A 23,921-nucleotide genomic window follows, 5' to 3' on the forward strand; every position below is an offset into this window, starting at 1 on the left:
GGCATCACTTGTGCACCAGGAGTTGATAGACTTAGCAAAACGGAGTCAACAAAAGTCGAGAAAAATTCAGTCAAAAAGTGACTGTAGGTACCGCTCTCTCCGGATCTGCGCTGGCTGGGGCAGAAAAAGAAACAAGCATTGGCATTGCCAATAGGTCTCGCTTGTGGGACCTTATAAGTATTTAGTTTTGCAGCACAATATCCTTGGTGCAACAAGGACATTGTGCTGCAAAACTAAATACTTATAAGGTCCCACAAGCGAGACCTATTGGCAATGCCAATGCTTGTTTATTTTTACAGGTAACTACAAAACAACTAAAGGCAACAACGTTAAGGGGGAACAACAAAGAGTGGGGGATGACATAAATAGAAGCTAGGAAGGCACGATAGAAAAAAAATAAAATAAATGACAATGTGTGCTCTGACCTCATGGTTTACCCCCTTCAGAGTAGGAGAGATTTTGGGATAGAAGTTTCAGTACACAATGGGTGCAGGTACAATAGGCGGGAAAAAAAGGACTTCCGTTTTTTTATTGTGTGTATGTAAAGCGCTCTGATACCTACGGGTCAAGCTAGCGCTATATAAAAACGTTCAAAATAAAATTAATAAATTATCGTACAGGTGATGCTATTTAAATATTGTCATATGTATTTAGGAATGTGCTGCTTATAACCTTTCGGACACTTAAGCACTTCGGCATTGAGTGCACATAAGAGAAAATAGACGTAATGCCGAAATTCAGAAAATTAACCCATTCGCTTCTGCAAGCATAATGAGCTCTGAGCGCCTTTGACGCGAGCCCAGCATTGACTTGTTTGAATGTGAAGCCTGCCAACTCACACGGCTGCCACAGTGTGCCACGCGATACCAGCAGTCTCCAGACGAAGAGCCGATATTACACAATGACCACGGACGAGCTGAAAGCCCTACACGAGGTTTTCCAGCTTGCGTGTAGAAACAATGCACAATTGACACCCATTACAGATTTTGCAGCTTCCCTGGGGCACAGAATCGTAGCTTCAGAAGTCTTTTGTTTCTGTTTTAGGACAGGGTATCAGTGCGAATGTTGTTTGATTATACGAGGACAGTGCCTGGAGAGTGTAGTGCTGGGATTCAATGGTAAACACACGCAAAACCTCCCGGACATATGTTTTATGCGAATGAAGCCTGACGGAGGCGGTAGCAAAAAAAAAAAAGCCTTTGATGCAGCAGGGGGCGGAGCGGGAAGAGCTGCTGGCGTGGGAGGGTGATTGATGGGATACAAGCGATTCCCTTAAGCAAAAGCAAATGGTGGGGGCCTGGAGGGGGAGGGGGTGCGAGGGATGAGTGAGGATGGGGTAGCAGGGGAGGGAACACGGCCTGGGGGAAGCTGGCTGGGGAGGGGGAGGAGAAATCCAAGGAAGGCTGTGTGCGGGGAGAGAGGGGAGGAGAGAGGGGAGGTGCTGTTGGAGGGAGGGAGGCTGATGCGCGTTCGTGTTTGATCACGTGGTTCACGTGAACTTCATGAAAACGCCAGCAAAAAGCTGGTGGTTTCACGAGCAGTTTGCCTACTTGAATTCTCGCTCCGCTCGATGCGCTTGCGCGCATCGATAGGTCGCGAGACCTAAAAACTGATGTCAGCGTGTGAGGGCGACATCCAAGTAGCTACCGCAACGTCATCCTGGCGACCACGACGCCAACTACTAACACGGAGCCGACCGACGCCACCTTCCAACGCGCAGGGGTACTGCTGACGAAAAACTTTACAGATCCAGTCTGACGCCTAGGGGTAATTCCAAGGTAAGGAATCTATAACTAACTGTTTCTTTCAGGTAGCCAGGCTAGGGCTATGTGCATATTGTTTAGATTGTTAGGGACTTTTAATGACGAAATGAGCAAAGGCATATTCTATTTTTTTAATTTCTTCTTCACCTCAAAAATGTTCTGTTCTTCTTCCTCATTGCCTGGAACTTGAAATGCTGACTTTCTTTCAGGTCTCAAAATTCGACACCATACTCATTGTTGAAGTCGTCTTGTGTTAGTTTGGTGGACATAATGAAAGCAAAGTTATAGTGTGGTGTACCAAGTGCTTCAGTTTCTGGATTACAGAGTTATATTTTCAGCAAAATACAAAATTGTCTGACAGTTTCATTCTTATCCATTTGTAAACTCTTATTACTGAGCCACTGAAAATGATTCTAGGGAAAAGTAATGTTGTACACGGAGTAGAATTTAAAGGTTATCTACTCTATCTTTCCTGAAAGGTAGCTAGTAGATGTTATACAATCTGAAGATGCGTAACTGCTCATGGTCTGGTAAAGATCATCTCCATGTGCCCGTCAGTGAGTGGTTTCCATTGCTACACTAACCTCTTAGACCACATGGCGAGTTCTGGAACACATTTAATTTAGTCTCAGCCAGTTTTCTTAAACAACGTTACACCTAGGGTTTTCACCTGCTCAATCATCGCCCTGTGCAGAATTGTGCCACATGCAAAGGTCTGATGAAAACAGGTACCATTGTTGGGATTACAGCACAGTCCGCTTGACAGGTGTAGTAAAGAATGTGAGATATCCTGACCGTGTTCTAAAAAAAATGTTTGTCACCGTCAACGCTTTGGAATGAAGATTTCCCTCTCGCAGGAAAAGTACTAATCGAGTATTCCTGAAAGTGAACATATTGAAAGTACTGGGAAGCAATGGTAGCTGATACCTTAAATATTTGGTGGGATGAACACTGACCAGCAATGCCCGAGATGGGGGGTGGGGGGGGGGCAAGAGATGGGAACAAGGTGTTCAAAATGGTAGAAATACGCACCACCTTTTATACCCCAATGACCTGTTAATTACAGTGTAACAGATTCATCAGGGGGCTCTAAGTGAGACCATCATTGGACCTATCTCTGAAATATGGATGTTAGAATACAATGTCCTATTACAATTTTAGAAATGTACAGACTAATCGTTGACACCATGTTGCAGGAACGAAATGACTAGCCTTGAAAAAGCCCTGGCTTTACTTACCACATAGTGCGAAACACGTGTCGGCTTTTCTCTTTCTTTAATAACTTATTCGGTGAAAATTTGTAAATTAGTGAAATGGATTTAATCAAGTGGTGAATAAAAAGAACTATTCTCACTTAAATCAAGCTTTATTACTGTGCTGTATTTTAATAAGAAATTACCCAACTGACCGGAATACACGCCTTTGTAAAGGAGGAACATATGCTCACAACTCCTCCCCTACCTGTTAATTACAGAGCCGGGAAATGGAAGAACTTTAAAATGAAGTTCTATTTCTCTCTCTTTCTCTCCATATATGTATATATATAGATATGGTTCAGCAGAGGAAAAATCATAAGAGACTTCCCCTTCCCCTGCTTATCTGTGCTTAGTGTCCAGGGATTCCTTCGAATATTGGATATTCCTAGTAAAATTGTGCTTTCGCCATCCATCCTAGATGAGTTAATGACGCAGGGAGTAAATGGAAGACATAAAAATAATGTATATTGGCCTTTACCTGCCGCCATTGAATGAAGCATTCAGAATCAGAACACTCTTCGGGCTGTGTACACTTCTCTTTCTTTGGGCTTACCTGTCGTGGGAAGTCCTTGTTATTACAATACCATAACTCAAACAGGGGAGCTTACAAGAATGAGACTGACCTGGAAGATTGTTTGGACTAGCGTTCTGTTTCCTTTCTGTTAACTAAGTATTAATTTTTGGGACAGTAACGTTGGCTAGAAGTCACAACAAGGCAGTGGACCCCTTAACGACCATAACTACCAAGTGCCACGTGTGGCACCTTTTAGCTAGTACGGACTGTTTAGGCACTACAATTACTTTACACCATGACATTTCAGAAGCTGTGCTTGAAGTGTTAATAAAGAGACTACAATTCCAAGAATGCAGTGTTCTGTTGGGCTAAAAGGGATAAACATGATCAAGTGTCACTACAGCTACCTAGGAGGAGCCAAGTTGTTTCTCTGTGCTAATTACTGGGTGAAGTGCCTAAAAGTACATTGGAGTGTAACTTGGGGAAACAGCGCTACGCCTTTGTATTGTGATTTTTTAGAACGCAAATTACGGCTGACGAGGAGTTGTAGCACTTTATACACACAACTTGAGGTCACAAAGTGCGTATACAGAGGTACGCTGGTGCAATTGATGTATATGATCTGTGGCAGCAGCGGCGAGTCATCATCTGCTGATAGGGATGCCAAATTACTTCCGGTTAAAAAGATGTATTACGTTCTGTACGGTCATTTAAGAAATTGTTGTATTCTGGGAGCTGTAGTCTTTTTTTTTTAAATATAATATGTTATTGAAACAGAAAAGGCAGAGTTGACAATCCAATCACAGAATAGTGGTAACAAGGTTAATTCGATACACAGTGTTTAGCAGAAATGATATATCAGCGTGCATTACGACGTGAAGGTCCAGCTCTGTCCATGGCCATCTCGGCTGTTGGGGAATCACAGATTTCACCTCTATAATGATTCCAATGTCCCCATTTCTTGTCCCACTTTTTAGGGCAGCCTCTCAGTTTGTACACAGTCTTCTCGGCGAGCATGCATCAATCCATCTCGGCCAGCCACCCCACCACCAACGGTCGTGTAGGAACTCCCCAGGGCATTGCTATTGAACGCTTTATGAGCAGGAATCCCAGAGCCACCCACTGCAGCTCCACTTCAGTTAGATCCGTGGCCCCCCATATATTGAGGATGCCCTCTTTTGGTGACAGTGGGACAGGCTTCCCCAATGCGTCCCTCATTTTCCGGGTTGCCCCCTCCCAGAACCGTTGAATCACAGGACAATCCCATTAGACATGATAAAAAGTACCAGTCAGGCCACAGCCTCGGAGACACAGATCGTCTGGGCGCCTCCCTATTCTAGCCAAGAGGGGAGCAGACATGTAGGCCCTGTGCAAGACCTTCAACTGGATCAGTCGGAAGCGATGATTAATCGACGCCTCCTTGGGGGACATCAAAGCTGCCCGCCACTCCTCATCTTCTAAGTGCCCCACTTCTACTTGCCATTTGTCACGCAGGGTTTGGAAGGTATCGGGGAGATTGTTGCACAATTTACGATAGGTGTAGGATATGGGAGCTGTAGTCTTGTTGAGGATACATTGAACCAATTGGCCTGAAGCACAAAAAACAATGTTTAAATTAAAGTGCAGGACTGGAAAGTTGTGTCTAGGTAGCAGGATATCATCTGGGAAACCTATGTGTAGCTTCTGTTGCATCATAGTGATGGTATGTCACACTGCAGATCTCAGTGTGAGAAATGTGCTTAAAAATCTTTGTTGCGAAGCTAGTGCGGGTTGCTGCAGGTAAAAAGTGAATGGCTTGTTATCTTAAAGAAACAGGCACCCCCCACAGAGTGCTCTAAAACAAGGCGAGATAGTGTGTTGTGTAAATTCAAGCCATTACTTTCACTACTGTCTTAGATCCATCAGCGGTGCAGACAGCTCATTTAAAAAAAAAAAACTCCCTGGCAGGTCATTGGCCTTCCTAACCAACAGTAGCAGGTGAGTAGGGGGTGGGGGATTGGGGGGGATTTTAAGTGGGGCGACGCTCCTCCTCTGCAATGGAGGATCCGCCTCTGCAGGGAAATCAAATTCAAGTTCAATTAAGTGATTCTCAAGTTGCTGTCTCAAATAGCATCAATTGCAAAACAAGGGTTGAGGCAATCCGTGCTAAGGAAGTAACTACTGGTCATACACCAATTTCAAACAATTCAACAAGTGCCAATTGTTGTCAGAAATTAAGTAAGGATATCAACTACCCAACAAGGAGACAAAGAAAAAAAAGATTTAACAGAATAAATTGCTTTTACGAGAAGTATATTTACCTCAAGAATGGCATCTCCTATAACTAATCCATTAGAGCCGTGAGCTGGACTGTCATCTTCCACATCCATCACAAATATTCCATGAAGGTTTCCGCCACAAATCTGGACCCCAAGATCCACTTGAGATTTGCGGATGTTGACTATTCTAGGATCAAGAGTCTTTTGGCTTGCCACCACAGATTGTCTGCCAAAAAGGAGCAAATAGGTAAAGAATTAATGAAAAAACTGATATTTATATATGCTTTCTTCTATAAAAAAACTAAACAATTTTCAGATTACAGCAGTGACCAATTTGCTTGCACTAGTTCAATACTTCAAGACTTTATGAAATTACACCAGAACTCCAGCATCCGTCTCACATAAAGGTTAATGTTAAACTTCATCTACATTGAACAGCGTAAAAGCTGAAGCATTTAACAAAACATTTAGGAATTTACATTATTAGAGCCACCCAGTTTGTCTGCATTAGTTAGTCGCAGCATAAACATTATTTACAAGATCAGCTGACTGGGTGGGTCACAAGGTAATGCACTGGATTTCCTATCATCCATCTATACAAGATGTGGCATCACTCACCCTTCTAGGACCTACCTAATGGATGCTACAGCATGTGCATGCAGTGACTGTAACGAAGGCAAGCCTGTCTGCACCTGGACCATGCTAGGAGCTCTAGACCTTCTCCCTCCTACCACTACCGCCCTGCAATCCTCTGCACCCAAAACAACGGCCACTACACCACACGCTGGTGCAAAGCTGCGCCACACAACACAAAGATAGCCTGCTACTGTGTTTCCTGCAATTTTTATGCACTTACCAATACCCAACACTAACAGCATCCAACAACACACTCTCACACACTTGCATAGTCCAACAACCACCCACGCAACACTCCGTACCTGCATGTGTGCTCCCTCAACACCCACTCACTCACGAAATATGCCACAGATATCTAGGACTTTCTGGCCGACAATGCCCCGGACTTCCTTTTCCTCACGGAAACGGGACTGAACTATGCATTAGCACCTGACATCGCCAAAGCCATCCACCCCGCTACAAGACTGCCAGGCAAGATATACTTCAAAAGCCTGGAGGCATAATCGCCTTAAAAAAAACAAAAAAAACAGCTGCACCACATACAGGAACACATCATCCTCCAACATGGAACAGTTGTCGTTCAAGCTCCTCTTCATGGCCAACTTCATCCTATGCAGCACTTATTTACAGGCCAACGGTACTGTACACCAATTTCATTGACACCATCACAGACTTCATCGCACCACTTGCCATCGATACTAGCAATTACATCCTATTCAGAGACCTGAACTTCCACCTGGAAGATCACTATGACCCAAACTGAAAAACATTCATTGAAGACGTTGGAAGCCTGGGCCACATCCAACAAGTAAAGCGACATACCTACATCACCAGACACATACTGGGTCCTATTTTCACTACCTATGACAACATCTGAGTGGATGGGCTCACACAGTCTTCTGGTCAGACCATGCCCTAATCAATTTTAGCATCTCTGACCCTGTCCAATGCACACGCATTACTGCCAGACCAGCTTCTCTAACTGAAACAGCATCATTGACAAGTACTGGAACACAGCTCTCAACACCTACCGACCCAAACGCAGCAACAGGTCCCCCAAAGCCATCAAGAACTTCAACAATTGGATCACCTACTGCACCGACTCCCAGGCCCCACTCAAATACAGCAATACAACAAGAGCCAGACTCTAGGCCAGTTAGCACATGGAAGAAGTCAGACTGATGTAACTGGAGCGCAAATGAAAAATGAGCCAGGACAACGCTGACAGGAGCAAATTCAAATATGCCTTAAGATGTTACCACCAAATGATCTGGCCCATCAACCACAATGCTCTGGCAGGCCACATTGATGCCAGCACCAACAGAAGCAAAGAAATATTCTCCATTGTCCACGATTTCACCTTGACAGGGGCTGCTTCCAATTCAATTACTACATCACAGGACCTCTGCAAAAACCTCTCTCAATTTATCAGCAGCAAAACAGCAACAGCAACTTCAACCCACACGGACTCAACAGACCTCACCAAACCAATATTATATTATCCAAAGAACTAATGCTAACCACATGGCCCTTCATCACCCCAGAAGAAAGCCACTATCATGAAGTCCATCCACTCATGGAACCCATTTGGACCCCTGTTCCCACCACGCCTACTTTAGAGGACGGTACAAAAGGGGGTGGTGATGGACGGAGCATCTGAACCAATCAAACACTCACACCCAGTCAAAAGATCTGGGTTTGACCCATCACCGTTCTTTAGCCCACTCTGCCACCCCAGTTCAGACATGGCTATATGCAAATCAGTCTGACCCTGTGCCTCATGGGAACAGTCCAGCCCGAACTGCCAAGCCATGCCTTCCCTGGACCGGAAACAAGCTTCCGAGGACCGGTTTCTGGCATTACAGCCGTCTTCAGCCCGGCTTGCTTGAATCCAGTGGCAAAGTGAGCAAGGGACTCATGTCTGAGCATACCAGGCCACACTTATTGCGGCCAATAGCGGTACACAAGGGGGTGGTGATGGACGGAGCATCTGAACCAATCAAACACTCACACCCAGTCAAAAGATCCGGGTTTGACCCATCACCGTTCTTTAGCCCACTCTGCCACCCCAGTTCAGACATGGCTATATGCAAATCAGTCTGACCCTGTGCCTCATGGGAACAGTCCAGCCCGAACTGCCAAGCCATGCCTTCCCTGGACCGGAAACAAGCTTCCGAGGACCGGTTTGTGGCATTACAGCCGTCTTCAGCCCGGCTTGCTTGAATCCAGTGGCAAAGTGAGCAAGGGACTCACGTCTGAGCATACCCTGCAACACTTATTGCGGCCAAAAGCGGTACAAAAGGGGGTGGTGATGGACGGAGCACCTGAACCAATCAAACACTCACACCCAGTCAAAAGATCTGGGTTTGACCCATCACCGTTCTTTAGCCCACTCTGCCACCCCAGTTCAGACATGGCTATATGCAAATCAGTCTGACCCTGTGCCTCATGGGAACAGTCCAGCCCGAACTGCCAAGCCATGCCTTCCCTGGACCGGAAACAAGCTTCCGAGGACCGGTTTCTGGCATTACAGCCGTCTTCAGCCCGGCTTGCTTGAATCCAGTGGCAAAGTGAGCAAGGGACTCACGTCTGAGCATACCCTGCCACACTTATTGCGGCCAAAAGCGGTACAAAAGGGGGTGGTGATGGACGGAGCATCTGAACCAATCAAACACTCACACCCAGTCAAAAGATCTGGGTTTGACCCATCACCGTTCTTTAGCCCACTCTGCCACCCCAGTTCAGACATGGCTATATGCAAATCAGTCTGACCCTGTGCCTCATGGGAACAGTCCAGCCCGAACTGCCAAGCCATGCCTTCCCTGGACCGGAAACAAGCTTCCGAGGACCGGTTTCTGGCATTACAGCTGTCTTCAGCCCGGCTTGCTTGAATCCAGTGGCAAAGTGAGCAAGGGACTCACGTCTCAGCATACCCTGCCACACTTATTGCGGCCAAAAGCGGTACAAAAGGGGGTGGTGATGGACGGAGCATCTGAACCAATCAAACACTCACACCCAGTCAAAAGATCTGGGTTTGACCCATCACCGTTCTTTAGCCCACTCTGCCACCCCAGTTCAGACATGGCTATATGCAAATCACACCAGTGCAATGCTCACACCAATTCTGAATGCTCCACCTCTTCTGCATCCTTCCCATATGATTTGAAACATGCAACGTCTTCCCATTGCTGGAGAAACTTTCTGTGGACCCTTCAATGCTTTTCAACTACAGACCGATCTCCTTGCAATCTTTCCTGGCCAAAGCCTTAGAGAAAATCATCAACAGATACCTCACTAAATACCACAACAAGCACCGCCTTCTCAACAGCACTCATTCTAGTTTCAGGCCCAACTACAGCATGGTGCCCAAATCAAAGCCAGGCATGAAATCACATGACTCGGGACAGAAGAGACATGGTGGCTCTCATACCTGGACCTCCCCACAGCATTTGACAATCTTCCACCCCATCCAACGTCTACACAATATCAGAATCCAAGGACACGCACGCCCATGGATCAGTTCATCCAGACTGGAAGGACCCCGTGAGTCTGCTTGGTGCAGTACACCTCGGACGCCAGTAACCTAATCTGCAGGTTTCAGCAAGGATCCTCCATGACTTCGACCCTCTTGAACACATGCATGATCCCTCTATCCAGAATCACCTGCTCTTACAACATCAAAGTCCTCTCCTACGGAAACAACACATAATTTGTTCTCTCCCTCTCTCACAAGACTCCTACTACCCAATCAAGTTCAATGTCAGCATGCCAAAAATCGTCCATGGCATCAAGTCCAACTGTTTGATATTGAACAACGATAAGAACTAAATTGTGATCTAAGGAAGAAGCCTATCACTGTAGGACTACACCTGCCGGCCAACAGAGCAAAGAACGATACCCTCCCCTGGTACATATACCAAGATCTTCTGGATCATCATCGATAGCAAACTTGACATGAACGCCCAAGTGAATACCAAGTCCTCATTCTTCCATACCCTGAAGATGGAGGTACATTTTCAAATGGCTCCCAATCAGCACCTGGAAAACCATCACGCATGCCCCGATTATATGCAAGCTGGACTACGGGAACACCCTCTATGCCCTTATCAACAGGAAAAAGCTCACCAGAAGGCTGGAGACCATTCAGAACTCGGTGGCCAGAATCAGTTTCAACCTCCCATGCCACACAAGCCCACAATACACCGCACCAGAAAAAACTCCACTGGCTCCCCATTCACAAACTAGCACAATTCAAACTTCACACTCACACTTTCGAGGCACTCCATAACACTGGTTCAGCGTACCTCAACAACCTTATCTGCTTTCACAAACCTTTCAGACTCCTACTTGCACACATCCTACGTATATGGAAAACCAGATCCAGTGATTGAGCTTTCTCCTACATTGCTATTAACGCATGGAATGGCCTGTGGTTACACATAAGAGCCGCCTCCTCAATTTCTGAATTGTGCAAGAAGCTGAAGACCTGGCTTTTGGAGTAAAACCATTAGGCCCTAGGTGTGGCTAAACTCACACCTGCTCAGCACCATGCTACCCTCCCAAGTGATAGTGAGCTCTACAAATCTGCATTACATTACAGGTCAGACACACACACAACTCTTTAGCTGTTGGTGCAAAGAACCTCGTAGAGGACATCAAATTGATGAAACCTGTTTACAATCAATGGTTTCTTTCAATCTATACTAGCTTTCTATGTAGTCTGTGGCACTCTTTTATTGCAAACAACTAACACATGGTACCAGCTGATGTGAAAACAACATATTATTTAATTCTAAGCACCTCTGATTTGGAGCTTCTTTGTACTTGACCCAAGACCCCAAGCTGCCCTGCTTCTTCCAGTCAGACATTGGAGTGGTCTTTTATGTGAGAACTTGAACCAGCCTTTGTTTGATAGACAGTAAGAAGGCATTCATCACCAAAGTAATGGCCCACGACTCCAACAGGATGATATGGGGTTGCGCCTCCGTCAGAGACCAGAGTCTATTGATCTCCATCTTTACTAAATAACCTCTTCAGTGCAGCAGAAACATATCTGCCACCACCATCAGCTCTCAGTGGGGCAGTGAGAGATATGATTTAAGTCAAGTAGCCACCACTGCAGGTCCTTTATTACCTGGATGGATCAGATAGGTTCTTCCCCTGGTGCTGGTCCCACTTAGAATTCAGGTTCCACTGCAGAGGCCACTTGGTAATTTTGACAAGCAGGATGCAGGAGACAAAAAGGTAAAGAAGCGTCGTAGTTACTCTCACAGAGATTCAGGACCGACGCTGAAACATCAGAATTGTAGCCCGAATGTCCTAGACTCACTTTGATGACGAAAAGGGCTGAAACAGCACTGTATCCAGAATGGCCTTGATGAAGATGTGAGGATCTACGAAGGAGTCAGGTTGATACATTGATAGAGAACCACAATGATGTCAGGAGGTTCACCATTGTTTGGTGGTGGTCTACAACTTTGTGGAGATAAGAATATGTTGACCTCACCATTTATGATGAATGTGTTGATTGTAAATGTCATAGTTGTTGTTTTGGTCACTAAAATAATGTGTTTGTAAATGTCGTAGTTGTTGTTTTGAACACTGAAATAATGTGTTTTGTGTATGATGTACATAAATCTATGTTGCTCCACGTTTATTTTCTTGTCTAAGAAATGAATTGTTTGATACAGCCAAATGACTAAGGCATAAAAGAAAAATTTATACAATCTACTTAAACGGTTTGGTTAATTCAAAAAATGGAAAACTGAAATAAGTAATATAACACATTTATTGAGTAGACTTGGGAGTTAATAAAAGTAACTCCAGCTGTCTAAAAGTTCATGCAGATCGATGGTAGAAGAGGCATCTTTTTTGTTATTACACGTTAATAGATTCTAGCCTCTTCAGTCCGCAATTGAATCACTCCCATACTACAACTCTGTCGCAATCCCGCTTCCAACAGCCAGTCATCAAGGTAGAGAAAAACTGGAACTGGAAGGTGTGCTGCAACCACTGCCATCACTTTTGGGAACACCTGAGGGGCGCTAGCGTAATTCAAAGGGGGGCACAGGACATTGAAAATGCTCCTGAACTACAAGTAGCGTGAGAAGGCCTGCAGGACAGGTTCATGAAAGCAGGCATCTTGCAGGTCCAAAGCAACCATCCAGTTGCCTGGATCCAGGTCAGATAAAACCTGGGCCAATGTGAGCATCTTGAATTTGTTCTTCCCCAAGAAGGCATTCAAAAGAAGAAGATCTAAAACAGGATGAAGGCCTCCATTCTTCATACGGATGAGGAAATAGAGAGGGAAACAGCCAGTCCTATTTTTTGGGGCTAGAGCTTTTGGCAAAAAACAGCCTGCAGCTCTTGAAGAAAGATGGATAGTTGTACTTCTGAAAGCTGTTCTGATGTAGGCAGAAGATGCATCAGGTCGAAATGGAATGGGGTGGGGGCATGGTGAGGGGGAATAGCTCACAATCTGAAAGACCCATCTATCTGATGTCATACTTTGCCATCCTTGGAGGAAATTTCTTTTCATGCCTCCGACAGGGCGGTTATGTGCCACTAAGGTCAAACTAAAGCAATTTGGAGGGTGTTGCCATAGGGATGAGGAAATGGTAAGGTCGCTGCTACTTGTGGTCTCAACATGGTCTGCTTGATCCCTGACCCCAAACTGATTAGGGTTCCTGCAGCGTAGTGGTGGTCCTTTGCGTTGCCGGTTTGCAAAACCTCTGGAGAAGCTCGAAAGGGACAAAATTGCTAAGGAAACTGTCAAGTTGAAAGGTTCAAAGAACTTACAGTGGCCCGACTCTCTTTAAAGGGTTCCAGGGAAGAACCAGTCTTCCTACCAAAGAGATGGGAACCGTTGAAAGGCAGATCCATAATTAATGCTTCTCGTCCACAGGAAAGTCTATTGATCTCAACCATGAGTGACATCGAAGCACCACTCTAGTTCCCACTTACCTTTCCAATCAATCAATAGTGTCCAGTCTGAATTCTTTGACATGTTTGGTCACATTGTAAACAGTCTGAGTCCGGATATTCCTGAAAGAATGTTGACAAAATGTTGCTGACATGCCCCAGAAAGCATGGGTATATTATCTTAGTAAACAGCTAGCACTGACTGACCTCATGGCTAGAGTGGCAGATGAAAACAGTTACCTGAAACTCAATTCTCTTTAAATCTGCATTTTCTGGGACAGGGGGATTGGGGAGGATGGGCTGGAGGTAGTGGAGATCATAGGAAAAGAATTGGGATTGCCCTGCTGGTGGCAGCTTGGACCGCCAGACTATGGCGTGGGGTGTTGTGATACGAGATTGGGGTCGCCAGGAGCTGGTCTGTGGCATCTGGCTACCTGCCTGTTCACCAGGGGGCAAGAACAAATCTTTGACAAGGTGTCCAGTAATATTTCGGTCAAGGCCTCTTTGAATTGCAGCATTTGTTTAGAGGAAACCTGTCCAGGCTGTACAATTTCAGTCAGGAAGGAAGGTGCAGATCCAAAACCTCCGCTGGTTGTCACATCATCACGACAAAAGAAACACTCTCCTTCCCTGGTGATCTGGGGGGCACCCAACCAAGTACCAGGGGAAATGTCCAACCCACTGGCATCCTGTAAATCTATGTAAAGGTTGTCATCATAATAATGTGAGGGTAAATCGGCACCATCCTCTCCACTGTCATCTCTAAAAGCTGGTAGACTCTGATAAGGTGTTAGAACGAACAAGTTGTTGGAAGTGCTAGAGGAGAGCTCCTCGGTAAAGGCAATGTTCCATCTGAATCAGAATGAACAAGGAACGGGTGAACTGGGCAGATTCGGGTCACGACATGGTAGAAACAGAGTGCAGTTCAGCTCGGAGTCAGACACAACTATTGGAACAGAGTTCTACACCAGCATTGTCAGGGACAGTATTGAAGAGATCGAAGTAGATTCTAATGCCAGGGTGGAAATCTGCACCAAAAGCAGCGCAGAATCTGAGACAGGTTTGTGAGGCACAGGTGGTGCAGAGGATGGATCCAAAGGTGGTAAACAGACTGGGGGCCTCTATGGATCCTTGGAATCCAAAGGTGAGCCAGTAGAATGCTGAAAATACACAACAAGGCTCCGCCAAGGGCCTCAATTTGCTGCAATATAGCGGATGGCTATGAAAATTTGCGGTGCACTGGGATCAGCTGCAGAATCGGCTCCTCAGAGGGGAACTGGGAGCAACATTGAGAAGCACTCTGATGTCCTCATAACTTTTCCAACAGAATTGAGACGAATATCACTTAACCTTCTTGTGCTTCCATTTCAACCTACTGTACGATTTGTACTGCAAAGAAAGTTTGTCACAGAAATGGGGCCAAGAGTGGGAGGGTCAATGCTCTCAACTTCAAGCGTGAACTGCGCTTGCACGGTGACGTACTTCACTTCACGTTCCTGGATCGCCTTCAAACTCATGAGAACACAATCTTCTCATGACATGGAGTCATGTCCCAAAGCCAAAAACCATAGAAACAACTTGGGCCAATCTGTTACAGACATGTTTGTACAATCACAAACAAGGTTTATACCCTATTGTTTTTGGAGGTCACATGTTCACCTGCACATTGGTTTTCAGAAAACATTTGAAGGTAAAATCATCAAACAATGAGAAAAAAGTGTGACCAAGCTCTGGATAAGAGTACGAAGGCATGGAAAAGAAAGACATGACATTGGTGGGCAAGGGTGATGCGTATATGCGGCTCGATTTGTCACTTCTGGAGCGGAAAAGAGTCAATGTGGAATGCGGGAGCAATACCGTTTTAAATCTTCCAAATCCAGTCTGGCACCTCAGGATATTCTAAAGTTAAAGAATATGCACTTTGAAGTATCAATCAGAAATCTTTAAATTTCAGGATCTGAAAGAAATCAATATATCAATGTACAGTTTATGGAAGGTCTTTTCGGAGCTACTGTTTAGTTCTTTTGAAAGGAGGATATTGATGTTGAGTGGTATGTGTCGCTATAGTATTCTAGATGCATAAAGCATTTTGAGAGCATAATTGTTTAAGGTGGAGGACTTTTACAACCTGATAGTGTCCAGGTTGTTCAGAACTTGGCTTCTTAAAGTTCTGTTTTTGCCAGAGAGAGAAAGATTTTTTGATCGGTATTCTAATTTGTTCAAGTGAATGCATACATGCAGTCTAGAACACAGCACGAGTCACCATGGGAAGCTAACACAGTGAAAAAGGGTCTGGTGTGATGTGCTTGGAGCTTTTTATATTTGAGACATTATGCTCTTGCTAAATGTAAGATTACTTTGAAGGCAACATTTATGCAGCCCAGTCAGTCATTTGTTTCTGTAGTCTATACAGGAGATGGCCAAGGCTTGGATTACAAGCTTAAAATCATGCTTTTGGGGAAAAGGTTTGAGACAGAGATGTTTTAGCTGGAATCTAGCATTCTGGCCATCTTCTTGAAGTGTAGATCCAGGTGGAGTTGTTTATCAAGTTTGATGTCAAGATATTTAGCTGAGTTGAGGTTTTTGATGCCTTCTTGGCACGAGGCCCATGACTGAGTTTCTCTCACTACTTGGCTGAGAGTTCCTGTTGTTAGCTGGAGGTGAAGGAGAAATGCATTCCTCTGACTGACTTATCAAGTTATCAAATATTTCTGGGACTATGGGGACAAACATGCCCTATTTTGAGTCCTGGTTTGGTGAGGATTTATGACTTGGGCAAGAGAGAGGTCTTTCGCTACAGTGGGTAGCATGGTATCAGAAGCAAAGTTTGAGTGCTCTGTGTTTTGAATGTATGATTCCAAACAATTAAAATCATTCCTGGTGGCTACATGATTTGACATGTGGAAACTAGGGTTTAGTGTGTAAAATTAAAATGACTGTTTGGCTATATCACTCCAAATCTTCATGATTTTAAGCGAGAAGTGGATTTGGATTCTACAATGGCTGGTGGGGCATCATCAGTGCTGTGTTGCTTAATGATCTGGAACATTTCACAGGGGCAGATCAAAGTGTTTTTAACTGTAGATCTCAAGAAGGACTGTGTATGTTATGGGTCCTGTTTTTAATGTTTTTTGGTCATCCTGAGTTTGCGGAGGTAGAATAACTCCATTTAGAATCATGTGCCCTTCCATTTGTTTTCTTCACCTTCTCATTAGACCAGCTTGACTTCACTTTGAATATATTTTTCTGTTTGCAGGGGCTAGGTTTTCCACGATAGTAAGGATTACATTGTTATATCGCTCTACCAGTCAGCCGTGTCACATGACAGGCTAGGGGAAAGCGAAGAGTGACGGCGCTTTTTCGATTTATTGTGCTTCGTCTTACCTGACCCAGAGTGCAAAGACTTCGTCGAACGATGGTGGCGGCTCCACGACCGGTCCCTCGACCTCCCATGGGACCGGGACCTTGAACAGCACGCAGCCGACTCCCGGGCCTCAAGCAACTTTCAGGACTGCTCCCGCAAAGTTTCGGAGCCATGACCCGGCAGTCAGCGCACGACGTGGTCGTGCCCCAGGCAGAAGAGACACTCGCGGTGCGGGTACGTTACCGGCATCATGCAGGGACAAACCTCGCAAGACTTGAAACCGGGCATCCCTACAACACCAGGAGTCAAAGACTCAAAGACAGAGACAAAAGTCCCCAAAAACTCAGTCAAAAATTGACTGGGGGTAGCGCTCGCTCTGGATCTGCGCTTGCTGGCATGGAAAAAGAAAGAACTGATTTCAGCGCGCGAGGACGGCAGCTAAGTAGCTGCTGCGACGTCATCTCGGCGATCCCGACGCCTACGAGGACGTGGAGCTGCATGACACCACCTTCCGACGTGCAGGGGTACTGCTGGCGAAAACTTTCCGGATCCAGTCTGACGCCTGGGGGTAATGCAAAGGTAAGGAATCTATCACTAATGTGTCTCTTTCAGATTGTCAGATAAGAAGGGTCTGAGTGTAGTTAAGTGGATGTCACTGTTATCACCCATTGGTGGTTGAACTCACCCAAAAAGACGTACCACACAAAGAAATGAGTTGGTCTGTACTGCACGCTAGAACGTCTTACAGTAAGTCCTTTTTGCTTCTAGTTGGAAGATAAAGGGTGCTTGGTGTCAAAGGTTTCGGTGTTACATTTCAAATCTCAAGATTGGCACAATGTAAGAGGATAGATTTGAGGGAGCATGCCACTTAACATTTGAGTAATTCTTTGATAACTAGGGTAACCCCTCCCCTTACCTTACCTTTTTGGTTCTCTTGGGGTGTAAAAAACAATAGTCTGTGGGTACTACGACGTAACATAACAGAATGAAGGAAGAGGTGAACCAGGTCTCCTACAGTCAGTCATGACTAGTCAATCAAGTCCAGTAGGAGTGCAGATATGGATGTGGTGTTGGGAACAGCAGACCTACAGTTAAGCAGAGGAGCACTGATGTGAAGTCTGGGTGTTAAATCTTGTATAGAAAGTGCTATTTTTGAGATTGCAAGCGATGGTAATTCGAGGTTTTCTTTAGATAGCTTGATTCTCAAGATGGTGGGAATGGGATGTGGAGTTACTGCTGGATTTTGAGTGTATAGAGACATGGTAAGGGTGTCCGCAAGAGTAGGTAGACGATTAGTGGAGGTGGGGTGTGGAACTGAGTGCTTTGGGGTAATCGGTGGATGTGGGATCTTGGAGAAAAAAAAATGTAGAAGAGAGAAGGTAAGTGTTATCCAGAACTTCAAAGATTTCAATTAGCTGATCTAGCTGCGATCTGAAAGCAGAGTAGACATAGGCTAGAGGTTATAGGAGGGGTTTGTCGTATACTGACATGTAAGGGGGGAAATTTTTAATTGCCATTAGGGTTCAGGGTGGTCCGAAGCTTATGGGGCGGGATGCGTCTGGCGCTTATTTTTATGATTTAACCTGACTCGGTTGGTGTGAGGACTTATGAGACTGGAATGCAGGAAGAAGACCTAAGGGATATCTGGAATGGACGAAGGTAGGTAAATTTAGGCAGGTCTTTCCAAGCCTGCTGAGGACAATTTTTTTGGGTGGGCGCCTGGCTGTGATAAACCAACAATCATATTCTGATCTCTAACAGAGCAAAAGTGAAATAGTTCAAGGTTTTGGGCCTGGTTAAGGAGGTTCAGATTAGTACCAAGATCACTGAGTGATGGTGGATGTTTATAGAGGTGGGAAGCAACAGCAATGAGCTAGCAGTGTCACTACAGCAGGGGATTTGGTTGTGATGTTTTTGGTGGGCCTCTAGTCATGCAAAAAAGCTTTAAGGCTGTTAGAAACAAACTACGGAGATCTTGCCAGGCTCAAAGAAAGCAACATCATAACACGTCTCCATCAGCCGCTGGCAGAGTTCTGCGATGTGGCAAACCATTGGCCCCCATAAACGCCACTGTTAGAGAGCAGATACACTCCCCCATAATGCACAACTGGAGTTCGATCTTGCTTGTTACAGAGCTATTGGGTGCTGGCATCCAACCCTTGGGGTGATACGGCTAGTGCTAATGAGGCACTGGATCAGAAGTTCACATTATGGATCACCGCAACCTGATGAGCATATGGAGACCCTGGCACCCGTTGGCAGCAGAATACTCCTATTTGCTAGTGAATGGAAAACACTGACTAAACAGACATTTGCTTGTTGGTCCAAAAAGGTATGCACCTCCTTTGCACCCTTTCTGATCATGTCCTGGGGACTCCTGCATTAGAGTTACCGACATGGTGTTTCTCTTTTGAGTTCATCTTGGATGCTGTTTTCAGAACTGGGGTATGAACAAAAAAAACGGATTCTTTTGCCATAACCTTAGCATTAGGATAATTATAGTGTCTTATGGGATGCATTTAAATATTAGAGGAACATACATTGATACCTAATCAGATGTCCCTAGGCCAATTCATGTAGTTTGGACATGCGCTGGAAAAAGAAATCCAGAGGTTGGAACTGCTACAAGTGTCCACTAAAGCTTCTTGCATATATTCGCATTAAGCTGAGCGAACTTAGAAAGATGAAAGAACACCAAAATAAAATATCTAGGGAAATATGCTGTTGTCAGGGCACACACTGAGGGATATTGCCAAAGTACAACACTGGCAAGAATACTGTGGCCAGCTTGGGGCTCAAGAGTGATTGCTGCCATGAATTGGCGCACAGTGAACATCTATCCCCAGCATTGAAGAAAGCTTCAGAGAACACTATTAGATACTATATTTGTCTCAGTTAAACTACTGTTCAGACCAAAGTACTGCAAATAGATGAAGCCAATAAAAAGAGAAGAACGAAAGAGGACTGTTAAAGATATGCATAAAGGCGGTCTACAAGTTGACGTTTTAAATAATATATTGAACAATTGGCAGCACACATTCTTGAAATGGGTGGGGGGGCAGGGGGGGATGGGGGTCATTTTGATGAATGGGGTATTCTTCCAATGTCAGAGAATCAATCAAAAGTGGCTCTTTCGAAATTGAACAAGTCAGAATATTACAGAGTTTCACACAGGCCGACCCTCATACCTCAATACAGATACCAAGATCCTAGTTAACATTACTGTCAATCTACTTTTGCTCTATATAGCTGGCCTGAGCCTACATAACCTGGTAGGATTTTTCATTGGCCAATCAGCAATGCACTATCTGCACACCTTTTTACTACTGTACACCAACTCAATTTGGATACATTTCTTTGGAGTCTTCCTTGATGCAGAGAAGGCTTTTGATTCTCCGGAATGGGAGTTCTGATAGAATGGATACAGTAGTATTGTCCTGGATTTCTTTACTTTATTAGTACTCCGTCGCAAGAGTTATGGTTAACGGAGCACTATCCGAATATTTAATACCAGATTGGGCATCTGTCAATGCTGGAGATTCATCCTCAGGGTGTTTGTGACTTGCAAGCTCAAGTGAACCGATTTTGTTTCATGCAAGCGATATCCTACCCTATGCGAGGGACCAAGTGGCTGACCTAGCACTGATGCTGCACAAAATTACTTGATTTGGTGTTTTATCAGGCCTCAAGATAAACTGGAACAAGCCATTGATATTCTCTCTCACTAGCTGTATGGAACGATGCACAATGCAATTTCTTATGCAGTCGATGGATGACTCTGAGCACTATCTTGACATCAAGGTACACAGAGATGCCTAAGTGGTGCTCACAGATTATTACTGGGGAGGCGGGGATGGATACATTATCATAACAACTCTTTCCCTGGTCAGCTGCAATTCCTTAATAAAACATAAGCTGCTTTATCTGTTTCATAATATACCCATATATGTGCCACTGTGACTGCTAAAACACCCTTAGGCTCAGGCTAGCATGGGCAGGTAAACAACCTAGAGTGGGGTGGAGTACCCTCAAGCTGCCTTTAAAGGTGAGTGCTTTTTAGGCTCTGATCTCAAATTTATTTCTATACTGCCCAGGCATGGTTAGCACATTTCAGTTTTCATGGTTCTCCGGGCAACAGAGGTGGAAGTGGCAGTGCCGTTCTCTTACAAAAATCCTGTACCACTCTGTAACAAATTGAAGTCCTTAAGTCCAGTATATGAAACAGATTAGGTTTATTGAAGATAAGATTCTGGTCAAGTAGATAAAATAGAATAAAGTATATCCAATAATAGAAACCCCACCAGGAGCAGATGGACTCCAGCTCAGCCTCAGATGTAACTGTCCCTGCTTTCAAGCATACACAATTGGAACACTATGTGACATCATAGATGCCTGCTGAGCAAGTAATGACAAACACTAAAGAAGGACAGAGAAGAAATGAAAGCAGGATGCAACACATCTCCCCCCTTGACAAAATAAAACAAGATAAGAAAACAAAAGAGAGAAGAAAAATTGATAATAGAACATACAGCATATACACAGTAAAAATACTGGTAAAGCAAAAGAAAGATATAGAACATCAAATGGTGAAAGTACGAAAGAAAATACAGTCACCCACATGGTACAAAATCCACAAGAATGGAAATGAGTGGATTTGACAAATCAAAAGTGAATTTCTCTAAAAACATTAGAGCATGTAATAATACATATCACTGAGCAAACACGGCTCTTTAAACACCCAACAGTTTGAACACCTCTAAACCTTAGAGCACTTTGTGGTTCAATAAATAGATAAAAGATAGCGAACACAAGTGGTTCTACAAATGAGCAACCTGCGGCTCTCTAAGCATAAAAGATAGCGAACCCCTGTGGTTCTACAAATGAAACATAACGAACACCTGTAGTTCTACAAATCAAACATAGCGAACAGCTGTGGTTCTAAAAATGAGTAACCTGCGGCTCTTTAACCTTGAATAAAATGAACACCTCCAACATATTAGAGCACTAAAGCGGTTCATATCCTAAAATAGAGCAACTTTCACTCTCAAAAACTTCGAATAACTGAACACCTCTAAAAATATTAGAGCACTTTGTGGTTCAGCAAAATACTAAAACTCTTCAAAATACAGAAATTTCTCAAACATGGCTCATCCTAAGATGCAAACCGTAAACACATAAAAATACAGAAACGCTGGAATGAAATGAAGAATGGAGCACCTCAATAAATGAGCACAAAATGTGGCCCCGCAAAATAGACAGGTACACACCAATAAGTCCCAACACATGAACAAGAAATTAAATGTAACTGCAATCAAACATGCAATCTACAACGGATTTAAATAAAATAACAGAGCACCTCAACCATAGTTGAGCATATGAATGGCTCACTATATTAAAGAAAACAAACTCACCACTGAACATATGAAAATTCTACACCATTACACACACATGTAAGGAAGATAACTATAGCTTTCAAAAATGTGTTAATCACTCGTTCAACTATCACTAGGTAAATTAATTACCATATATTCACAATTTCCAACACTAACATAACTGAATCGTGCACATAATAACTTGTTCTTGAGCTGTGCACATCAGCGTAGTAGAAATCCTCAATGGATCACCAAATGTTACTAAAATACCTCTGGATGATAGTCTTCACAAATTTCACTGTCAAAATCCGTTTTCAATAGATGGAGGAAGTATTCTCCGGTTTGACGGCGATATGAAGTGAAATGAAGTCCAAATGAAATTGAAAATGGCTGCCGGTGACATAATGACGCTACGTTGTGTCGTGTACGCCGCGCACGCAACGTTGATGACATCAGCTGCTGCCATGGACGAAGAGAAGAAGGAGAGCACAGCGTTGTCAAGGTGATGACCACGCTCAGAAATCGTTGTAAGCGCACGAGCCATTGCTCGCGTAAGTCGTTGTTATTCTTATTTAAAAATCGCCACAAGAATTGAAATGCAAGAAATTTGCAAAAATCACCACAAGGCCTTAGAACAGTACAAGAAAAACACGGGTTCAAAACACTTGAACATCCTTTTCCGAAGTCACAGCAGACACCGTACTCAGTGCTCCGCTCACAGATGCCAGCGTCGAAATCACAGCAGACACCGCACTCTGTGCTCCGCTCACAAAAGCCAGGGTTTATCTTGGAGGGGCCAAAGCAAAACATCATGTCCATTCTCACGCTGCTCACCCTCCTGAAACGTCTAATACAAATGTATGTTGCACCTCCATTCACCACAGCTGATGGCAAAGGCGTGTCTCTCCCAAACATGACACACATCTTTCCAATTCGGGCCAATGTGGTTTAAATCCGGGCCAATCTGGTTTAAATCTTAATAGTTTTCTCCAAGTTTTACCAAATTCAGGCCAAATCATGCAGTTAGAACTCCAACACCTTGGGGAAACAGGCTGTCCAGATCACAAAGGCCAGTGGTGGGGTTAACCAGGGTGCTCTCATTAAATACCTTTTCCTCTTTGGCTTGAAAAAGTTCTCCAGTTGCAGTAGTTCCAAATTCTTAGTTGCAGTAATCCAGTCTTTTTTTCACGCATAGGCTCAGTACCTCGTCACCAAAATTGTAACACATTGAAGTCCTTAAGTCCAGTATATGAAACAGATTCGGTTTATTGAAGATAAGATTCTGGTCAGGTAGATAAAATATAATAAAGTAGATCCAATAATAGAAACCCCACCAGGAGCAGATGGACTCCAGCTCAGCCTCAGATGTAACTGTCCCTGCTCTCAAGCATACACAATTGGAACACTATGTGACATCATAGATGCCTGCTGAGCAAGTAATGACAAACACTAAAGAAGGACAGAGTAGAAATGAAAGCAGGATGCAACACACTCCTTGTTAGACATTCAGGAAAAATGATTGCCAAAGCATGGAGCAACTCAATTGTATGGCCCTGGACGGAGGGGAGGGTCGGTTTGCTGTGGTCCGATTCCCTACATGAGCCATTGAAGGAGAACCCATGGATTCATCTGACATCAGTGCCATAAGTCAAACAAAAATGGCTTGTCTCCCTGACAGAGTTGGCTGTCCTTGCCTTTCTTCATCCTCAGAATCAGCTTCATCATCTACAAATCCATCACATCTGGCTCCCTTGTCTATCTGGTTCACCATCTCCAGCAGCTCTTGGCACATCCACAGCCAGTAAACAAACTAGTGCAAAAGGAAAGAAAAAAAAAG

At 44.3% G+C, this 23,921-nt stretch overlaps 1 protein-coding gene across 5 annotated transcripts in view; it reads right to left on the reverse strand.

Moving 5' to 3' along the window:
- Positions 1-23,921, reverse strand: part of DLG5 (discs large MAGUK scaffold protein 5) — a 957,981-nt gene that overhangs the window by 264,128 nt on the left and 669,932 nt on the right. For all 5 annotated transcript variants that reach the window (XM_078643375.1, XM_078643374.1, XM_078643372.1 and 2 more), the window contains one exon: positions 5,834-6,017. In XM_078643375.1, coding sequence (XP_078499501.1) covers positions 5,834-6,017 — 184 coding nt within the window. The remainder of the gene's footprint in view (positions 1-5,833; positions 6,018-23,921) is intronic.

The sequence above is a fragment of the Lissotriton helveticus genome, chromosome 5_1 (genome assembly GCF_964261635.1).
Source record: "Lissotriton helveticus chromosome 5_1, aLisHel1.1, whole genome shotgun sequence".
NCBI classification, from domain to species: domain Eukaryota; kingdom Metazoa; phylum Chordata; class Amphibia; order Caudata; family Salamandridae; genus Lissotriton; species Lissotriton helveticus.